Below are 22004 nucleotides of genomic sequence, written 5' to 3'. Positions count from 1 at the left end.
AGAGGAAGTTGTTGCATAAGCAGAAATCGGCTCAGTAGATGTGAGCCCATAAGGCAGCCTTCTCCATTGTGATGCCTTTCAGATAGCAGCCCCCATTATCCACAATCAATGAAAATTATAATCCAATACATCCAGAGTGTGCCAGGTTGGGGAAGAGTGCCAGGAATAAAGTAGGAAGGGTGGATATAGAGATAGGATCCACCCCAAATCATTAGTATGCTGTTATTTAACATCCTTTATTTCTTAGGACACAGAGAAAAGGGGTGGCTCCTAAAGTCTGTTTGGAAATAATTTACAGAGTCCCTGGAGAGCTCTTAATGAGCACCTTGTTTGCCATGATGGCCTGTGCACCTACAGTCCAGGGATAGTTCAGACAAAAGAACAATCATTAAAAAAAACCCTTTCTTATTATGTTAATGTTGAATTAGGAAAAACTTTATAGTCTGGAATTACAAAGGAGATGAAATTAAACGGCTTGTGGTTTTAGTGAGGAGCAGAAAAGATTAACAAAGGCATTAAATAAAAATCCTAGCAGTTTGAGATATTAGTTCTCCCCCAACCTTATGTTTAGAGTGGGAAGGTCCTCTAAATTTTCTGAGAAGAGGATAATCTGAGTATTGGGTATTATTTTAAATGCTCAGTTGTTTTCCTTGTAGGTAATTAAGGTATTTTTAAACAAAGCACAGGTCATTCTGTTGCCAAAAGGAAATGTTGCTTTAGTGTTAGTGTTCCTTTAGTGCCCTCTGGTGGTTTTAAAGGTCAATTGTAGAAAATTTAACAGTAATCTCTGTATCCTTGATTCCTCAGTTTGACATTTTTTCAGCCTAAACATTTTCAGGCCTCCTATCACTGTTAGAACCAGAAAATTGGTGATATGCAATTGCATTTCTTGGTATAAAGCCAGATTTTCACACTTTCTTGGCTTAATTTTTTTTCTTGTTGGTTTTGTCCCATAGCTTTATTATGTATGGACTTAATACGTAAGAGTGATCCCAAGTATTGGGTGAAGAAAATATTTAAAAAGTCTATGGGGTAGGAGATATGAATTTATAGTCTGAATAAATTATTAGGTTATTATGTTCTCTGAATTAAGAGGCTACTAGCTCAGTTATCTGGAACTGTGGTCCATAACCTGATTTATTACCTGCCAAAATCCTATAAGTGAAATGTGCTGTAAATAGAAATACCCTGCCGGGCTCCCAGAGCTTCTTTTTATTGGAGTTAGCACATGCTGCCAAACAAATTCTACATTGGCTTTATAGGTAAGTCTTTGTTTTCTTCCAATGACTTCCTAGAAATGTTGATGGTACCAGTGGTATTGATGTTACATTAGGAGCTGGGAGAAGTAATGGGCCTTAATGTGTTTGGATGAGTATGTTTAACTAGTGTGGATGTTATCAGTGTCAGAATAATTTATTTGTTTCTTTAGAAGAGGCAGAGAATCTTAATTTTTTAAAAAAACTAGGAATAAATTTTTAAGCAGTCTATTCTGGAGATGTGGGTTTTGTAGGAAAATAATGACAAAGTTTCTTCATTCATTAGCTCATTTGTTTGTCTATTTGTCTGACTTTCTACAAGAGCACAGGTAGTCTTTGTTTAACGATGGTAATTGGGACTGACAACACCGTCGCTAAGCAACACGGTCATAAAGTGCGATGTCGCATGACCATGCCAACTTATGATGGCTGTTGTGGCAGTCCCAGTTGCTGTTGTTAGGCAGATCCAGTGCATTTGCAGCATCCCACTGTCACGTGATCACCATTTGCAACCTCCTGCAGGTTTCCCCCTTGACTTTGCTTGTTGGAAGCCAGCAGTGAAGGTCTCAAATGGTGATCACATGACTGCAGGACGCTGCAATGTCATAATTGTGAGCCAGGTCCCGAGCACCCGAGTCACGACCATGTGACCGTGGGGAATGCTGTGATGGCTGCAACTACGAGGACCCACTATAAGTCCCCCTCATTCAGCACTGTGATAACTTTGAATGGTCACTGAATGAGTGGTCATTCAATGAGGACTACCTCTATCCAATATGGATTAATTACTAAGGCTGTGTAAAATAATTTAGAGGTGTATTCCATGGAAGCAACTCTCCAAACTTACTGTTTAAAGGGTCTGAAAGCAACATCCTCTCATAGGGTCAGGGCAGCCACTACAAGGGCCGCTGCATGTGATGAGCATATAGATTCAGGGTAATTGACACGTTGACCATGATTGCTGCTGAAGTGAAGTGTGCTTCAAGCAGTGGACTGCATTTTACTGGTTCTCTGAAATGTCCCTCTGGATAGTGTTGCACAGCTATTATGTGCAAAGAATTTATATTAAAAAACGGAGAGATTTCAAAATGTGGCAACAGTAGAGAAAGTATCACAACCATGGTGATCTAGAGGCCAGAGTTAGTCAAAATAAGGCATCCTTGGCTACCTTTTAAAATGGACTTTATGAGCAGCATATTTGTATGATACTGGATTCTTGAGTATTCTACAGCTGTGGCACCACCAACTGAGAATACCTCACTCCAGGCAATAAAGTTCTTGTGAAACAAATATCTGGATACTTATATATGAGAAGACCACCTGTTTGGTACAGTATGCTGAATATGGCCCTTGTAAAACTTCACAGAACAAGATAAACTTCATGAATCAAAGTGGAACTAGTTAGGAGCCAGTGCAGTTGAGCAAAGTTTGGCTTGATATTAGATGGTACTTTTAAGCTGAGAGTTTAGAGGAGGACTTGAGATGTGTGCGTTGTTAACCTCTTATTAACTTTTTTCTTTTTTAAAGCTAGCTATGGTCAGAATAAAAAAACTGGAGGAAAACATTGAGGCAGAGAGGGCGTCACATCTGGAATCAAAATTTAATTCTGAAATAATTCAGGTAAATTGGAGAAAGGTACCATATGGAACTGATAAATGCATCTCAGGCTCTTTTTGCACCTGGATTGTTAGCACATGTTTAATTATTTTACATTTAATTTTATGTTTTTGTGTATGAAATTTAGTCATCTTTAGAGAAAGTTTCCTTGAAGGTATTTTGACAATTGGCTTGTAACCAATTAACTAACAAAATAGAATATGCTGGGCATCCAGAGGGTTTTATGCCTCAGTGGGCAGGGCATAGTGAAATTTAAACACCCCAGGTTGGTTCATAAATTGGTGCAGCATCACTGATTATCTTACTGGACTGGATCAACAGTTATTGCTCCTAAGGTTAAATCTGTAAAATTTGATTCAAGGGTGATAAACAGAGGTTGGAGTAGGCTGTAGGATTGTATTTCTCGCCATTTTCAGCATTTGTCTGTCTTCCCCTGACGATATCAAAATTCATCCTGAAGCAGATTCCTCGTATTTCAAATTCTATAACTAGCTGCACACCCTACTTTCACGTCTAGGAACTGAATTGATTCTTATGGCTGATCTGGAGAAAATGGCAAAAGAGTGCCTCTAGATGGACTATGACTTACAAATGTTAGGGCAAAATGATGCCCAAAGGATACAGTGTCACTTTTCCATTTTAGTCATGAAATGTATATGTTTCTGAGCAAGTAAATCTTAGAAGCCTGCCATGTTGATTGTACACGCTTTCTCAGTTCTCTGTCAAATTCTGAACCAAGGCCCTATGAAGAAATGTATTTAAAACCGTGTCCTAGATCATTTATATCATAAGATCTTTTGCTCTACTGCCAAGAAGCAGAACAGTGTACAAAACACTAACCTAAAGTCTAATGGGAAATCATCTGTGCACTGTTTATCCATGATACCCAAGAAAGATATATGTTTCCTGAACAAACAGCAAAGAAATGCTGGTAGACCTTTTTCCCCATCAGTTTTTTCATAGTTTGTTTGTTTGTTTTTTGTTTTCATTTAGAATCCATTGGATCCAAATGATTCCTCTGGAATCTTTTGAATCACTTGCAGTTTTGTGGACGTGCATCAGTGCTTTGATTTTTCTGTTGATCATGTTCCAGCAGAGTCATGGTTAAGGGCAGCAAAAGCTCATCCTGATTGGGCAAGTAGGACTGGAGAAGATTACACATGACCCTGAATTCACCCATGCCCTTAACCACATTGTGATTGCCTGTCAACATTAATCTGAGTTCATCATAGCCAGCATTTCTTTCGCCTAACTATGGTTACAGGGTGGGTGGAAAGGTACACTTATCCTGGCTTTATGTATATAAACTTCCCTCTGTATGTGTAGAATTATTTCTGCCTTCCCGTTTTGTCTTGCCTCATTTTAATCTGACGTAGAGCGCAGCCCTCCAGCCTCTTATAGTCCTGATTGTTGTTTTCCTGTCATTTTGCAGTTACGGATACGAGACCTTGAAGGAGCTTTACAAGTGGAGAAGGCCAGCCAAGCAGAAGCTTTCTCTGAGTTGGAAATGTTCAAAGGCAAATTTAGAGAGGTAGAAAATGCCTACGAGAGAGAGAAGCGTAGTGCTCACGACAGCTTGGAAAAACTCAGCGTGTGAGTGGCTTCTTTCCTGATTGAGAACTGGTATTTCTTTAGATGAAAGGCTGGCACAGTCAATGAAATACTCATCTACCTATTGCCACATAGCACAGAACAGATTATAACTTTTAGCGGGTGGATGTGATACGGAATTAATTGACTTGCTGTGTGATTTGGCTTTTATGTGGTCATTTTTACAATCTTAGAAGAATTCCATGTCTATGAATCCCTTTAAAAACTTGGGCTGCAATCTTTTGCCAAGTGTTTTGGTAAAACTTGGACATTACTTGGTGAGCACGGTGGTGCTTAAAAGTTTGTGAACCCTTTTGAATTTTCAATATTTCTGCATAAAGATGACCTAAAACATGATCTGTTCTCCACACAAGTCCTAAAACTATATGAAGAGAAGCCAATTAAACAAAGGAGTCAAAAATACTATGCTTGTTCATTTATTTATTGAGGAAAATGGTCAAAAGCTTAATTGGATTCCCTGATCATCTCATGTACCCCTTGGAGTGCCTTTTGTAGTCACACTAAAATTAGATGGTACAGTGTTGAGCATTTTGGGTAATATTTAGCTCCCTGAAAGCATTAAATGTTAGTCAGATTCAATGTTCGAAAATATGGAACAATTTTATTAAAGCAAGATGGATGGATGGAGGGATGGTTGGTCCTGGTGGTAAAACTCTTATCCTGAGTAGGTTGGTTAATTAGCTACTCCTGGTTTAGTATAATGGGCAAAATGAGAACTCAAGACAAGCCAGTGTTAAAAAGTTTCCTTGCTTGCTTGCTTAGGAATGTTAAAACAGATTCTAGTTCTTCCTCCTGCTTGTAGGAAGAGTTAGAAGGGCTGAGCTAATTCACACTAGGCCAGAATTGGGAAACATAGCAAATAAAATCAAAATAAAAAGTGCAGTAATGTGCATTAACATACTGAGTAAATCTTCCTGAATTTTCCTGTTTTCATCTGAAAAAATGGCTTCACACCACAATAGAAATCATCTTAAAGAATTCTTTCTTTAAAATATCCAGTGTTAAAAAGATACCACAAATTTCCTCCATATTATTTTATTCTTATTACAAATAGCCTAGCTAAAATATTTCATATGTAATATCAACCATCAGTTTTTCTTACATCACTCATAAATTATGGATCAGATTGTTCTTTTCCAGGATGTTGATTTCAAGCTTCAGACAAAATATGATTTATTGATTCTTTTAGATTTCAGTGTGGGTCTGTTCATAATTTTCAGTATCTTAATCCAGTATTACCATATTATTGAATGTTCACTGAGTGATGGGTGATGGGTATGCATATTGCAGTAGAATTAAAAAAATCCCCATAAGAATTCTCCTTTATAACTATACTCCAAATGGTTGCTGTCTTTTCATCAAAATATCCATGGCATTTCACTACTGAAATACATCAAAGCAATCCCACAAGTGAAGAATATAACATTTCTTAGCCCTGCTGGATTCATGTAGGTAGTGGAGAAGGAAAGCAAAGCTGGTTATGGTTGCTGTTCTCCTCACTTTATAATTCTTATTCTTTAAACAAAATTTTCTTCAACTTTGTTCTGATATTGGAGAAGCACCACCAAGCAGAGTTTGCCATACTAGCTAGGAATAGGATGTGAGGCGAGACCTTCCTGTTGGTGAAGCCCTCCCTAAATCCACTGAAAGAGAGAGAGATCTGCCCTATTGTACAGACCCTGGGTTGCTTTCACTGTATTTGTAATTATAGCAAGACCTGGGAAAGCAGTATTAAATTTGCACATGTGATGTGTAGATGATAGTACATGAGCCTATATGCTTTTTCTTAATCCCCTCTTCATAGTTTAGAAATTTGGGTTCCTACAATTGGATTAAATTTTCTCATGTTATTTTGAACTGTATTCATTGTAAAGAACTTGAAATGAACATGAACCAAGATCATGAACAGTTTGTTATTTCAGATTCTATATTTTAGTTAGTCCAATGTCTTTGATGCAATTCAACAAGTTTAAATAACCTGAATTTGATTATTCACGGAAGTGTTCCTGGGTTATTGGAACAGATAAATGGTACCACATCTACTGACTTGTTGTGCCCAATTCACCCTATAATTTATGACTGCAGCATGTGTGTGTCTATTGGTATCTCAGCATTTCTTCAGATTTTTTTCTGGTTTTCTGGTATCATTAGTAAAATGATAGCATAGAAATATTGTTGGTTTATCAAGAAAAGTATACAGTGTACTTAAATCTTTCCAAAAATGCTGGTGTGTCTTTTCAGGTTGGAAAGGGAACATCTAACTATAAACAAACGGCTAAACGAAGAAATGGAGGAAAAGAAGAAAGTAATTAAAGACCTCTCTGAGAGACTCCAGGATAATGAAAAAAGTTACAAAGAATTACAGGCTGAACTTCTCCTGGTAAGAGAGAAACCCTGAGGCATTTCCTTTATTGGTCCAAAAATGCTTTGTTTATTGCTAGATGCTTCTCTGTTTTCTTTGGGAACACCTTCCTATAAAGAAAGCATTTAAAAGATACCCTTTGCCTATGTATATCAGACTTGTAACCAAATCTTTTCTTCAAATAAGTGAATATGTTCAAATTGTGGCCAACTTGACTGTATGAGAGTAGAGTCTGACAATGGCAGCTAATGGCCAATAAAATAGATGTTGTATCTAGGGAAGGAAAGAGTATTCTTTCTATCTATCTATCTATCTATCTATCTATCTATCTATCTATCTATCTATCTATCAAATTTGTCACTGCCCATCTCTTCCCACCGGATGTGGATGTTTTGCCTTGAGATACTGGTTTTAGAATGAGCTGTATGTTGCCCTCTGCTCTGTGTTACACAACTCTTCACATGCTATAGATATAATAAATTTGCATGATCACTAAACCTAACCTTTCAACTTGCAACTTTTATTAGACATTAAATAAATAAGAGAGTTTTTTAATGGTTGGTGGTTCCATTTTTTCACTGAGCTGCTTAGGTATTTAATATACAAGAGCAAGACAGAATTTGCTGCTTCCACATTTATACTGGCACTATGGGAAATTGGTGAGGAGTTAGTAGTGTGGGGCCCCTTTTTCTCCTTGCCCATGCAAGAAGTAACAGTGCAGAAAGTATTCTTTAGCAGATGGAGGCGATGTGTGTATTCCTCCACATGTGTGCTTCAAAGAAGTTACTTAGCAGAGCTTTGTTTTGTCAATGCTGCTTTGTATCTGTATTTTTACTTGTAACCATTAAGGTAAAGAGAACAACACCAGCTCTGTAATCTAACACCTTCCAAGGGGAAGGGGAACAATACCTGTCTAAGAGCAATGTTCTCATAAACAAAGAGTCACTTCCCAAGGTATAGAATCAGGCCATCTGCAGGTTCCGTCTGCTAGAGACCTCGTCTTCTACAGAAATATCCTTGCTGGAGGGACCACTGTCTAAAGTTGTAATCGAGTTCCTGATAGGATATTTTACCATTCCCAGGTGTTATTGTTTATTCTCCCTGTTTCTTAAGAAAAGTATAAAAAGATGGCAGAACAGTTTGAACCTTGGCATTGGGAGGGTGCTATGCACTACTGGCTTCAGGGTGTGTGTCTGCTGCTATTCTTGGGGTTCCTGGCATGCTGAAGGGATGTGGGTTACTATATATTTCTCTGTTAAGTCTCTTAATATTAATTCAATGAAATCCTTTTTGGCAATTCACCCTAGTTTGAGTCTATTGCCTTGGAATCCTAACAAATCCTGACTGGCCGCTGGGTTGCCAACGCAACATTACCCTCAAATTACAACTAGCTTTACTCCTTTTGCAGATTAGTTTTTTCACAGTTTTATCTTGCTATACTGTATGAGCAATAAAGTCTATTTTAATTTTGGATTTTGAAGAGAAAAAAATGTATTCCTTTGCTTTGTTGGAAAAAATGTTCAAACTTTAAACTGAACAATGTAAAGCTCAAGTAGATTCATTGTTGGAAAAGATTTAAATGCACTTCTCTGTTTCAAGAACCTTCTGTGGATCAAAACTTATTATGTGCTCTCTTGCTATTTTATCAGCCCCAGCTGGTATTAAACCTCTTTGCGGTCTCATTCACTGACCATAATTTGGATACTCTTTAGCTGCTTCTAGACTATTAAGTATGGAAGCAATTTAAATTCATATACTTTTAAGACCAGTTAGGGGACTATTACAATTATCTAGTCTGACCTCATATGCATACTGGCTACAAAATTCATCCTGGTTGAATTGAAGTATACCTTCCATAGAGATTTCATATTTCATTTAGAAACTCCATGTAGTAAGTTGTTTGATAAGTGGTTCGCTGTAATCATGCACAGTACTGTGAAATTGAATCTCTTTATTTATTCGTAACTTTTGCTTTCAGGGATTAAAATGTGTTTCACACTGTATTTGCATTGCCAAGGACTCCGATTCTAATGCAACCCTAAAGCATGGTTGAAAGATATAATTAGGCCACAGGATTAAATACTTGCCCACCTTTCTGTAGGTGATTTGGCCATGATTAAAGGTTATGTTTTTACTGTTGTTACTTATGCCTAACACTAAATTCAGACTCTAGTTAACAAGGTGTGATGACTATTAGTAAAGTGAATGGGAAGAACTGAAGTGGAATAAGGCATGGTTCCAAGGCCATTTTCAATTGCTTCAGTCATAGTAAAGGAATTATTATATTAAATACACTATTTAGTCTGCATGTGAGAAAAACCTAGACCTAGAAATAAGCTGACTGAGTGGTTGCAACCAACCCGGAGATACTGTCCTAACAGTTAGGAATCACGCTAAGATGAGGAGTAGGTCTCTAGTGTTTATTGCTGCTACATAAGACAGAATCCTAACAAACTGAAGAAGTGTGGGAAAACCCAGACAGATAACCCCAAAAGTTAAGGCAGTTCTGATCTGTGTCTCTTTGAATGGCTGCTTAATTCCTCAGTACTACGCATGCGTTTTCCCCCCTGGATAGAGGCCCCCTCCTGCTCGCCATCAGTACTCATGACAGATACTGTTGGAAGGCTAATTTTCTAGATCCATTTCATTCTAACTTCAGGTTCAGCTTTGGGACAGAAACGGACATGGTTGCCTTGCAGGTAGATATTTATAAATTATAAATTTATGTATTATAAAACTTATTCTGTATGGTATTTAACATCTACACAAAGCTGATGGGAAAGATAATAGAAGAATGTGGGCTGAATTTGTCATCAATATGCAGATGACACTAGCTTTACCTCTCTATTTCATCTGATTCAGGTGAGGCAAATGGATGTCCTGAATCAGTGACTGGGCATGGTAGTAGACTGGATGAGAGCTAGTAAATTAAAGCTCAATCCAATCAAAACAAAAGAATTGATATGGGTGGCTTCTCTGCCCAGGTGAGTTATTCTTGTTGGCTTAGGCTGCCCAGCTACAATAATTGCTGGACACTGATAGCCAGACATTAGAGATTCTGGCAATTGCCTGGTTGGATTCTGGACGCAGTTACCTTTGAAAATATTTCAGAAACTCCATGTAGTTAACAATTTATTCATTTAGTTAGTTAATTTTTAACCTGCGTTTCCTCCAGGAGTTCAAAATTGACAAAATCCTTTTATACCAGTGCCCTAAAAGCTGTATTGGTTGCTAGTCCCTTTGATGGTCCAATTCAAAGATTTGATGTTAGTTTTTAAAAGCTCTGAATGGCTTGGGACCAAAGTATCTCCAGAAATGTCTCTTCCCTTATGTATGTGCTAAAGCTTTTTGGTCATCTTCTGGAGATCCCCATCTGGGTATCTATCAAGTAAACTGAGGCAGGCAGGTAGGTATAAGTAGAAGGCCCTCTCAGCTGTGGGGCTTTGTCTATGGAAAACCCTTCCTTGGAAGATATATTTGGCACTAATATTAATGTTTCTTCAGACTAGGCAAAAAAAGTTCCTCTTCTTCCATATTTTTGGGAAAAAAACTATGATTTTTAAAATAGTTTTTTATATAGTTTTGCATATGATTTGATCAAACTTCCCACTCTACACTAGAATACTGTATTTTAGGTTTCTGTACAATTTAATAATTGCATTTTATTGCTTCTCTTTTTTCTTTTTAAAAGTTTTTAGAAACTTTCAGTGTTTTAATAATGTGATCCACCCAGATTACATTGGTTTATGGGCAGGCTCTAAATATAATGAAACATAAAATCTGCATTGGTCTTAAAAATCCTGGCCTAGATGACTATTAGTAGATAGTATATCAATTCTTAATCTGAGATGCTCAGTAAATTGAGCAGAATTTTTGAGGTTTCTGTATGCTGATCTTTTACTAAGCTCTCTCTCCCACCTTTATCATTACAGTTCTTCAGGGTTAGACAACTATGGTCCTAAAACTATTTGTGGCCATCAAGCTAGTTGAAAATCCCCACGTAAGAGATAATTTTAGGCTTCAGGTAAGCACTGTGTCTTCTGCTTGGAAGAGATGAAAAAGGAGAATGCAGAATTCATACCTGAGTGATACCTTTATTAGGACTGATGAACATACCAGGAAGTAAGCAGACTTTCTTCAGAAATCTTCATCAGGCAAGATATTGAAGATACTGTTTTAAAAAGAGGGTAGGGAAGAAGCAAGAAAGTCCATAAATTAGGCCTGTGTTCAATCCATGAAGTTCATAGCAGATCAAAGTCATTCTCAAAATGGAATTTGCAGACTGAGTGCAGTGTTATTATATATTGTTTGTATCTGATTATACCTAATATTCAGGAACACAAGAAATGGTTGCCCCCACCCCAAGTTCTGGAAACACAAAGATCACAATCCCCCATCAATCCTTTTCCCCACAGATGCCTCAGCTCGGCAGAGGGCAGAGAGTAACAAGACGGGAAAAAGGGGGAGTATCAGAAAAAAAATGATGTCCTCATCAGTCTTTGATCAACCTGTGAGAAACAAATTGCCCAGAAATGTTCTCCACTGTAGAACATTAGTAGTTTGTCTCAGAATTTTAGTTTTTGGGGAGGCCCCATTTTAGTACTGACATATTCTTCTCAAACTACTATCCATCCCCCGTGTAAATACTATTTGAGTAGAAGGCTGGATTTCTTTTTCTTCTTTTCCCATGTTCATCCCATGAATTGCTGGGAGCTTATGTTAAGGCCATTACCAACTGTGATCTCTAAAGTGTTGTCCAGAAAGCAGCTTTCTCATGTCTGACTTAGTTCAGTATTGAAAGTGACAGCTAGAAAGGGAGGATTATCCCATGCAGCATGGGAGTTTTGCACAACAGTTGCTGTTCTTGATTATATTGCTTGCACTTATCCTGATAGTTCCCAGATTGCTGCGTGGGCTAGTAGGGATCAGCACTGGGAATTGGCACTGTCCCCACACAGCCTCCAGATCATGTATGTATGTGTGTGTCTGTGTGTGTATCTGTATAGCCAATGACACTTGAAAACCCTTCCATCTGGAAGTATTTAAACACTTTTCTGAGTAGGTTTCTGCTAAAACAAGTCTTCAGAATTGTGAATGATTATGGATTCTTTGTTTTAAGGTGCATAAAGTTACATAGGCAATCACTTATTGAAGCTAGGCAAGTTTGATTGGAAGACTGGGAATCCTATTTATGCTGCTAAAAAAGAAATCAAGATGTAGATATAAATCATATCTAACTTGCATTAAAAGATTTGTTACCTGTTTTAAAGAACAAAAGTATTTCAGAGTCCTCTTTCACCCAGTTATTTATTTTATAGTTTTTTCACGTCATTTATTTCTGCATTACTGACAAACCTTACCAATTAAGATGCTATATTTTTAGCTCTAACTGGGCCAATATTTCCCTGATTACCAAAGGTCAAAATTAAACACAGCACTGCTATATTATTAGTATCTAACTGATTATTGCCCAAAGACAGTGCATTAGATCCAAATTAAGCTGAATTTAGGCCCTCCTGAAAATTTAGTCATGGCTAAACTTTCATTACAGTAGTTTCAATAGGAACTAAATTCAAAGTTTGTGCAGATTTAATTGTTTGTGTATTCTCTTCCCTTTTGGAAATTTATACTAATCAATGTAACTTTGCTGTCATGTTTTGGAAGATGCCTCTTCTGCCCAGTTTTAATGCCATTCCTCCTGGCTGATCTGATAGTCCAACTTCAATAGTGTTTGTCTTGTTAATCCATAACAACAGAAATATTATTGAGGCATTTTTCAAGGTCGGAATGAACTGCTATAAATTTTAAGCATGAATAGATTCAATATTTTCTGGAAATTATCTGGACTAGATAACCACAGTGGTTCAAGAAAATGTCATTTAGGTATAGATGGTGCCCAAGAAACTGATTTAATAAATGCAATATTTTGGATAAAACACTGATTGGTGGGATTCAGCTAGATCAGAACACTTTGGATAGAGATAACCTTGTCATATATTCAGCCTCAAATAATAAATTATGTAGATGAATGTTATTTTGTCTATCCTTTTTAAAACCTTTCTCTTAAAAATGTTTTCTTGCTTTCTTGAATGCAAGCTATGCTCAGTGAAAGGTGCATGTTTCTCTTGCTTTTTATGGTCTCTGGTGGGCTGGCTAATTTGTATGTGTGCAAAGAAATAGTAAGCTGAACAAATATTCTCTGTACTATTATGAAAATTTAAAATCCCCTAGTGAGCTTTCACACATGATAATTTATATTTTAAGACTCATTCATTGACACTGCAACTGCCTTCTATTTTCCTAGTAGTCATATAAGAAGTGGAGATGGAAATAATTTGGTGTATGCATGTTGCAATGACTTGCTTTTATTTTTGTTACTTGCCAATGAGGGGTAAGTAGGTGATTTCCTATTGCTTTCTGAAGTGATGTGTTTTGCTTGTCCCCCCCCCAACTCATCTGTTTGCTTTGATCTGCACAAAGGCGTACAAAGAAAGCTGGGATTATAGACAGTTTTTTAATCACTTATTAGTTTTGCACAGTGAAAAATGTCTGCTTTTTCTTTCCCAAACAACTAGAGGAAAAAAATACGAATGAAACAGAAAAGGTCAATCTCCTTTCTTTTATGGCTGGAATAAAACAATTGCTTTTGACATCCCACCTTATGAGTGTAATTCAGCTACCCAAAGCAAGGCAAATGCCTTAGACCAGCCTTTCTCAACCTTTTGACCCTGGAGGAACCCTGGAAATATTTTTCAAGCCTCAGGGAACCCCTGCACAATCAGGTTCAAATAGAGGCCAGAAGTTACAAAATTATTGTATTTGTTTCATGTGTAGGCTTGTGTATATGCATTAACAGTGTCCTTAAACTAAAAATAAAGCATGAAACTTACCTCTTTAATATGAAGTTGCCTGAATTTGAAATAATTTTTTAAATAACTCATGATCTCCCAGGGAACCCCTAGTGACCCCTCGCGGAACCTTAGGGTTCCATGGAACCCTGGTGGAGAAACCCTGTCTTAGAGGTATAGGTTATATGCCTTGGGAAGTAAATAATAATTTAAAAATCATTGGGAAGGGAAATTGGGCATTCAGGAGTCAGTGAGTAGGGCTAATGTTATGCAGGACAATTTTTTTTATGTGAGTCATGTAAACATTTGAAGGCTTGTAAAGTTACTTAATCTTTAAGACAACTATCTATCTATCCATCTAGTTAGTTTACCATTTATTTATTTATCTATCTATAGGGTGTATAACCTCCCTTTCCTCTAGGAACTCCAGGAAGCGTACATATCATTCCCTCCTCCAATTTTGCCCCACAACAACAACCTGCGAGGCACATTGAGCTGTGAGAGGATGGCCTTGAACTTGAGTCTCCCCAATTCCAGTCCAACACTTCAACCCCTACACCATGCTGGCATTGTGTTCTGTGAACCTGCAAAACACGTATACCTGCCTTAACATAAAAAAAACACACACACACACCTTTGCCAGCACCTTTACCATTTTAGGTAGCTAAGTGAACAAAAATGGAAATAGGTAAAAATCTCTGATTAGGACTAGAGTCACAGTGGTTTAATGGTCCACCAGAATTCTTGGTTGGACTTAGGAAGCAGATTGATCTTGAGGTAGGGAGGCAGAGTCAGGGCTGAATTGCACAGTGGCAGAGACCTGGAATGGGAATGCAAGCAAGCAAAGAAAATGTCAGGTTGTTAGTCACTCTTTGAGTGAGATGGGCGGTGACTAAATGTGAAATATAAATAAATAAATAAGTAAATAAATAGATAGATAAATAAGGAAAGTGGTAGATGAGGGAGTCTAAATAGAGAGGGGAGATGAAAGGACATGTTGGCAGCTAGCAGCATTGAGGTCCAGAGTAGGGAGCCATTCGGACAAGACCAGATTCTAGCTTCTGAGTGTGGAAAAGCCAGATTAAACCCAGAAATATTTCTCTCCAAGTCACACCAAAAGAATCCACCAGGAACTACGCAGGAGCCTCAGAACAAAATATTATCCAATCCCCTTTCCTTGCTACAGTATAAATGGCCCAGTTTATGCAGCATTAGATGGACTCATAGGAAGACAGGCAGCTGCTATATACCAGATGAGTTCAGTAAATTAACACTTTGTGAATGGCTGCCTGTCATTCATTCACCAGGCGACTCTTTCAGTATTGTAAATGAGCAAGTTCGTTGATACCTGTGTTAGAAATACCAGCAGTCTTTCTGTAATGCCACCCTGTGGCCAAAGGACCACACAGCTTTTCTTGCCAATCACAGCCAGTCAGCACTCATCTGTGCTAAAAAGTGCCTGTGTCAATAAAAATACATGTACTGCATCTTCAAATGCATTGCTAAATATTCATAGATGCTTATATTAAAAAGTAGTAACTTATTTTTATATCATGCTTGGCACTTTTGTTTTGACTCAAAGTGCTTGGTAAAATTGAGTTGATTTATACAATTCTAATAATGCTAATAAGCTCATCTTCCAGAATAAATAACATCTCCAATTTAAATCTGGTATATAAATTAAAAGACTGGGGACAGCAGGGAGGGTTGATGGCAAGATTGCTCCATGCTTTAGAAAGTGCTTAAGTTTTTATCAGAACTAAAGCCCATGTTTGCAAGTGAAGCTAGATATCCCAACCATTCTGGGGGAATACTTATTCGCTAAGATATATGTTACATAGCTAACTTTTGTACTGATATCTAGGGCAATAAGCAATCTTGTTTTTGTGAACTGTTTTACTACTACAGTGGTCTCTTCTGAGCCTATAACTTTTTAAAAAACTTTATCCTGTTTGGGCAGCTGGTCCAAAATGATGGTGAAATATCTGTGAAAGTTTTGAGAAAATTAAGATAAACTGGGCTTGTGGCAATTTTATTGCTGTCTGCAGATGTAAAAGATAAACATATGGGAGCAGGCAGCTTATGTATGAGCTAATTTAGCCATCCAAAAGGAAGAGATTGCTTCATGGAAAAGGCATACCTCTAGATATAGAGGTATTGCTTCTATCTTTTATCAGCAGTGGGTAGCTTGCTTCAAGGCGTTTGTGATGTTTTGTGTTTTACTTACCTGTCTTGTGTGGGTTTTTTTTTAAGCTTTCCATAAGGTATTTGACTGGATAATTGCATACGAAGGTATAGCAGCCTCCCCTAATCTGGGATCCTTTGGGAGTTGTTGGTACTAACTCCAAGAATACCCTAGCTACAGCTTAGGAGTATTGAAGTCCTAAGATACATGGAAGGCTATAGGACAACAATAGAAAGGAAAAAAATATTGTAGTACAGGTAGTCCTCGCTTAATGACCATTTGTTTAGTGATGGTTCAGACTTATGACGGTGCTGAGAAAACCGACTTACGACCGATACTCACACTTATGACTGTTGCAGGGTCCCCCCAGTCACGTGATCACAATTTGGGTGCTTGGCAACTGATTCACATTTATGACCGTCACAGCATCCCATGGTCATGTGATTGCCATTTTCGACCTTCCTAGCCAGCTTCAGGCAAGTAAAATCAATGGGGGAACCTCATGATTCGCTTGACCATGCGATTCGCTTAACGACCATGTTGATTCACTTAACAGCCGCTGCAAAAAAGTTGTAAAATCGGGTCAGATTCACTTAATGACCACTTCACTTAGCAACTGAAATTCTGGTCCCAATTGTGGTTTTTAAGCGAGGACTACCTGTATAGCTCTTTGTTTTTCTTTCCCAGTTTCCTTTCCACTTGTATATAGTAGGCTTGAATCTGGGATTGCATTGCCTTAAAGCTGAGTGAGAGAAGGCCCTGAAGAGTGAGGTAACAAATTGTGGAGTTCTTGGTGCTTTCTGAGCTTGGTTGTTTGCTTGCAGATGTTTCATTACCCAGCTAGGTAACTAGATAGCATCATCAACCAAATGGCACAAACAACCAAGCTCAGAGAGCACCAAGAACTCCATAGCTCAACTCTGAGCTACAGATACTCTTTTCTATTGGAGATTAAAGATGGCTTCCCCTTATACTGGACAGCAAGTAGAGATCTTTATCTCAACATATGCAGCACTCCTTTGACTCTGAAACCGTTGCTGCTTTTTAATTATTTAATTTTCTTTTCCATAAAGTTTATTTTCTATTTTTGCAATAGTATGGGCTGCAGCAATAAAATAATCTCTAAGACTAACATCAAATTTAGTCATGACAGAGGGAGATCAAGTATAGTACAAACAGAGGTAAGTCTAACAAGTGTTTGTTTGTAACACAAATAGATCAAAATCAAACCCAGGGCACCACTTCAGACACTGGGCTTCCTTACAGATCACCTTATTTTTGGATTTAAAATATGGGAAGGGTTTGTGAGTTTAGAGACCTGCCTACATTTGGAATCTCTGCAAATGTTCAAAGCTCTCCAAGCAGCTGATTGGGCAAGAACATTTGGGGTACAGCTTGCATGCACGTCTACATCCCACCCTTGGTAGACTGAATGGTAGCAGTGAAATCTTGATGAATCGCAAACAGTTGAAAAACCCTGCTAAAACTAACGCATTTCAATACACACCTAAAAACCTAAGTTGGAAGGCTGTTTTGCATCTTTGGCTGTCACTACTGAAGGATATACTTTGAATGGCTGGGGAACACGAAGAACACGATTCAAAACCCCACGTTTTTGTCAGGTTTTCAAATTGGAAATAAATACAATTCTGCTACTGGAGAAGACCTTCAAATTTGCTGAAACTGCAGCTTTACTTACTTTGATTTCTGTTCTAAATCAGTGGGTGTGGGAGTCACCCATACTTGGTATTATTAACAATGAAGTGATGATTGGTTAGCAACTTGGTGCAGCGAATTGCTTTTTATATCCCCTATCCCAGCGGTTCCCAACCTTTTTGGCACCAGGGACTGGTTTCATGGAAGACAGTTTTTCCATGGGCCAGTGGGGGCGGGATGGTTTTGGGATGATTTGAGCTCTTCCTCTTTTTCACAACCTTTTTTTCTTTTTCCTTTGCGCCGTTTGGAGATAGCAGCCAATGGGCTTGCTTTCTCTGACAGGAGGTGGAGCTCAGGTGGTAATGCGAGTGATGGGGAGCGGCTGTAAATACTCAGGCTGTAAATTTGCTTGCTCGCCCACTACTTACCTCCCGCTGTGCGGCCTGGTTCCGGGGGATTGGGGACCCCTGCCCTGTCCCTTTTTTTCACCCTTTTGGAAGTGGGATTCTTTTGAGGGGACATAGCTATGCCACCATGTTTAGCCCTGTCTTGGAGTTGACACTCCTAGTATTTTGGGGTTCACATTCCCAGAATTTCCCAGCTAGTCTGTTTTATGTCTCCCCAGCACATTTCAGGAAAGGCTACAGGATTCCTTTTCGTTTGTTACACTGAAGGTTATCAATGCTGTTGTTGCCAAGTGCGTCACCCTCGTCTTTCTATTTATTGGTACAGGACATGATGCTTAAGAACCATATAACAATCAAGGATTCCAATAGGGAAATAAATTACTTTTTAAGTGGGTGGCAGGCAAGACGTTTAATGAGCTACCGACTTTGAAAGTCACTTTGCAACAGAATGAAGATCACCGAGGGAAACTTTACAGTAAAATAAGGATCACTGACTGTGCTTTTATTGAAATGGCTTCCCTTGTAGTGCTGTGTTTTCATATGGAGAAATCTCTGAAGGTTAGAAAGAACAGGAAGCGTTGGGATTAATGTGGCTTTCTGTCTACTTAGTTTCTGCAGCAGTTCAATTGTTCTGTTATTAGTATGCTTGGTCTTTAAGATTAACTAGTACTGTCTTCTCTGATAGAAGTTCCACTTCAGTCTGTGGCATTTTTATTTGCAAAATAAACCTTTGATGTGAGTAATCTCAGATCCAGAAAACATAGCCTATTTTATATGTGTATCATGGCCCCAATAATTTTTTAAAAGATATAAAAGTTGGTGGGACAATGACGTGGCTCAAAAAAAATTATATATATTGTATATAGTTCTTCTTTGTCATTACGCATCCTTGAGTTGGATGTGTTTACAGTTTTACCCATCCTTTCTCAACCTTTTGACCCCAGAGGAACCCTTGAAATATTTTCCAGGCCTCAAGAACCCCTGCACATTCAGGCTCAAATATAGGCCAGAGGTTACAAAATTATTGTATTTTCTTTTCATGGGTAGGCCTGTATATATGCATTAACAGTGTTCTTGAACTAAAAATGCAGGGCAGCCCTCTGGGAAGACATATAGCTCCTCAGTGGTTGCATGCATGTGCTCCTATCTTGGTGCATGTTGGATAGGGTTATGATAGGGATTAACCCCATTGTTACGCTCACCTCTGTTCTGAACTCACGCCTTAGGTATTTTAATTTTTTCCTATTCCACTGTATTTCAGAATAATTTTACATGGGATCATAGTTATTTCATAGGAGTAACATCTATTTGAGCATCAAAATAGGACTTTCTAGTTGTTAAAAATTCTAGTCATATCTTTGCTGATGATTATCTTTGGTTATTCAGAGATCACTCATTGGAATATCCAAGAGATCACAAGCTTGCTGCTATATACTGTAGTTTACATGGTTGCTAGTTTCCCAGATATTGCTCCAAAAGATTTCTGTTTCTGTTTCCCTCTGTTTCATCTCCAGCTTAAACATTTGAACATACAACAAATCATAGGGCGAAATGAGTTCACATCTGAACTCATTGGAAGAAAGACTGAAAAGAACTTTCTAAATTTATAATTTATCCTCCCACCACATTGTGTAGCCTTTCTCAGTCTACATTCCTCTAGGTATGATGAAACTCAAAATTTCCAGAAAATAATAAAAAATAAAAAGGACAAAAACCTTAAAAGCAAGCAAAAGAAGAAACAACATATATGAAATCATTCTGGTCAATCTTTAAATACATCTTTAAACTGTGCCATACAGAATAATATTGATTAGTCTTTTTATTGCTTTGGTAAAGAGACATTATTAAACAAAAAGCGAACACATCAGTTTTCTAAGATGGTAAATGTAAGATTACACTGTCTTTCAACTTTGAAGAGAAATCTTTTTGGCTGCCTTCCCCATACTCGATAAATACAAAATACTTCATATAGTGATAAATTCCACTTTTTGTTATATAATTCAAGAGTACATCCACATGTTTAAACTATATTGATCTTTGTAAGATCATGATAACAACTTTATTGTTATTTAAACAAGATGGAGCAATAGTGGGATAACCTTTTGAGCTAACATTTTTTAACATTCTATGGAATGTCCAGTATATGTGATTTTTCTGCTGTTGTTGAATTAACTTTAACAGGATCATAAGAAACATGCCTAATATTCTTTGAGGCCATTGATTTTTTAAATAGGAGATATTTGACTTCTTTATTCCAAAGTCCTGGCAAATAACTAATACTCACTTTAGCAAAATTATTTGTTTATTAAATTTTAATTTAACAATTTAAATAAAATTAATAAACATTTATTGTTTATTTAAAAATGTACTCTTAGAATGCTCCAAAACAAATGTCCAGTCCTGACAATAATTTAAGAACTTTAGACTGTTATAATGCCTCTGGACCAAATTGTGAAATAATGTTTTAATTGAATGTTATTTATTTATTGATTGCCTCTGTATCCCACTGTGACTCTTTCAGTTCTTGGTGGCCATTTTGCAATTTTAGGCATTTCAAATTGCTCAAATGATTTAAAAACCTGATTTCAATAAGATGATTCGAAGTACTAATGCCCCTTATCTAAGTACCAGTTTAATATTTTTGTCTTTCAATTTTAGGGCTACTGTATCTGGGCTGCAAAAAACTAGATGACTATAACAGCAAAAGGACACAGAAATACCTAACATTCTGCCATCTTATGTCATTGAGATTTTTGCAGCCCAGAAATAGAAACACTAATCATTTATTACAGTATTTCTATTTTACCTTTCCTCCAGGAGCTCAAGGTGGGGTACACAGCCCTCAGACCCCCAACCCTGCAAAATAGGCTAGGCTGTGAAAGACTGGCCCAAAGTCACCCAGCCAGCTTCCATTGCGAAGGCTGGGCTTGAACCTGGTTTCCTTTATTGTAGTTCAGCACCTTAACCACTAGACCAGAATTGATAGGGATTTTACTATCAATTGGATTCCAGATAATATCATTTTGGGTTCTTAGTCTAGGGCATGGGATCATTTTGAGGACAAAGCGAACATCTGAATAGGGAGTGGCATGCTAGGCAAACAGGCAAGTTTAAAGAAAAAAAAACAATTCAGTGTTATGTCATTTAACTAAGTATGGTTAATACCTCCAAGACTTTGAGGGACTAGTGGTTTGGCAGGTGTGTTTTAGGTTGGCCCATTTCAAGGCACACTCCTGGACTCTTGGTAGTTAGGAAGGCATTTCCATACAAATTGAGTTCCCAAGCTTGACAGGCTGCAACAGAGCAGCTCTTTGATTAAGTAACAGTAGAGAAACCCAGGGCTCAGCTGCAAATTACACCGAAGTCAGGCACTCTCATCTGTATGTTCCTCTTGCACCTTGCTGTCAGGAATCTCTTGCTCATATACCCTTTTTTCAGAGGATCAATATATGTTGGACAAGGGGCCAGAGTGCTGCCAAGAAGAACCAAGCATAGGCAGCTCAGTCTGAGTTTCTCATTGACATTGTCAGGAAGCTCAGATATGAGGAACCGCTTTTCTTAGTGTTCTTCTATGTCTATGTTATTTTAAGTTGCTCTCAAATCTCCTCCAAATGGAAGGGAGATTTGGGACAGCCCCTTGCCATTGGCAGGGCTTGGAGGAGAAAAAAATGGGCAGGCAAGTAGTTGGCTGGAGCTAGACTGTAACAGGACTGCTGGGAAATCTGAATGTATATATAAGTGTATGTCCTGTGCATGTCTGTATACATGTGTGTGTATGTGTGTGTGTTTGTATACACACACACACACATAGAGAGAGAGAGAGAATTTGGAAAAACCAAGTGGCCAAATGTGTCTAAGAAATGGCAAACATGAATGAAACATGTAAATGCAGAAAAGTAACATCAGCATAAATATTGGTTGATAATATTTATGGTACATAAATATTATGAACCAATATATTACAACATAATATATGGTAGATTAAAAATGAAATGAGAGCCAGTTTGGTGTAGTGGCTAAGGCACCAGGCTAGAAACTGGGAGACCATGAGTTCTAGTCCCA

General features: G+C 37.8%; 1 protein-coding gene across 1 annotated transcript in view; it reads left to right on the top strand.

Moving 5' to 3' along the window:
* The window catches only part of CCDC171 (coiled-coil domain containing 171), a 173514-nt gene that overhangs the window by 25841 nt on the left and 125669 nt on the right, over positions 1-22004 (top strand). The window contains exons 7-9 of the mRNA XM_063295043.1: positions 2784-2876; positions 4306-4466; positions 6726-6864. Of these exons, the coding sequence (XP_063151113.1) occupies positions 2784-2876; positions 4306-4466; positions 6726-6864 (393 nt within the window). The remainder of the gene's footprint in view (positions 1-2783; positions 2877-4305; positions 4467-6725; positions 6865-22004) is intronic.

This window comes from Candoia aspera, chromosome 2 (genome assembly GCF_035149785.1).
Source record: "Candoia aspera isolate rCanAsp1 chromosome 2, rCanAsp1.hap2, whole genome shotgun sequence".
In the NCBI taxonomy this organism is placed as follows: Eukaryota; Metazoa; Chordata; class Lepidosauria; order Squamata; family Boidae; genus Candoia; species Candoia aspera.
The sequence above is the reverse complement of the archived record's forward strand: the minus strand, read 5'-3'. Positions and strand labels throughout refer to the sequence as shown.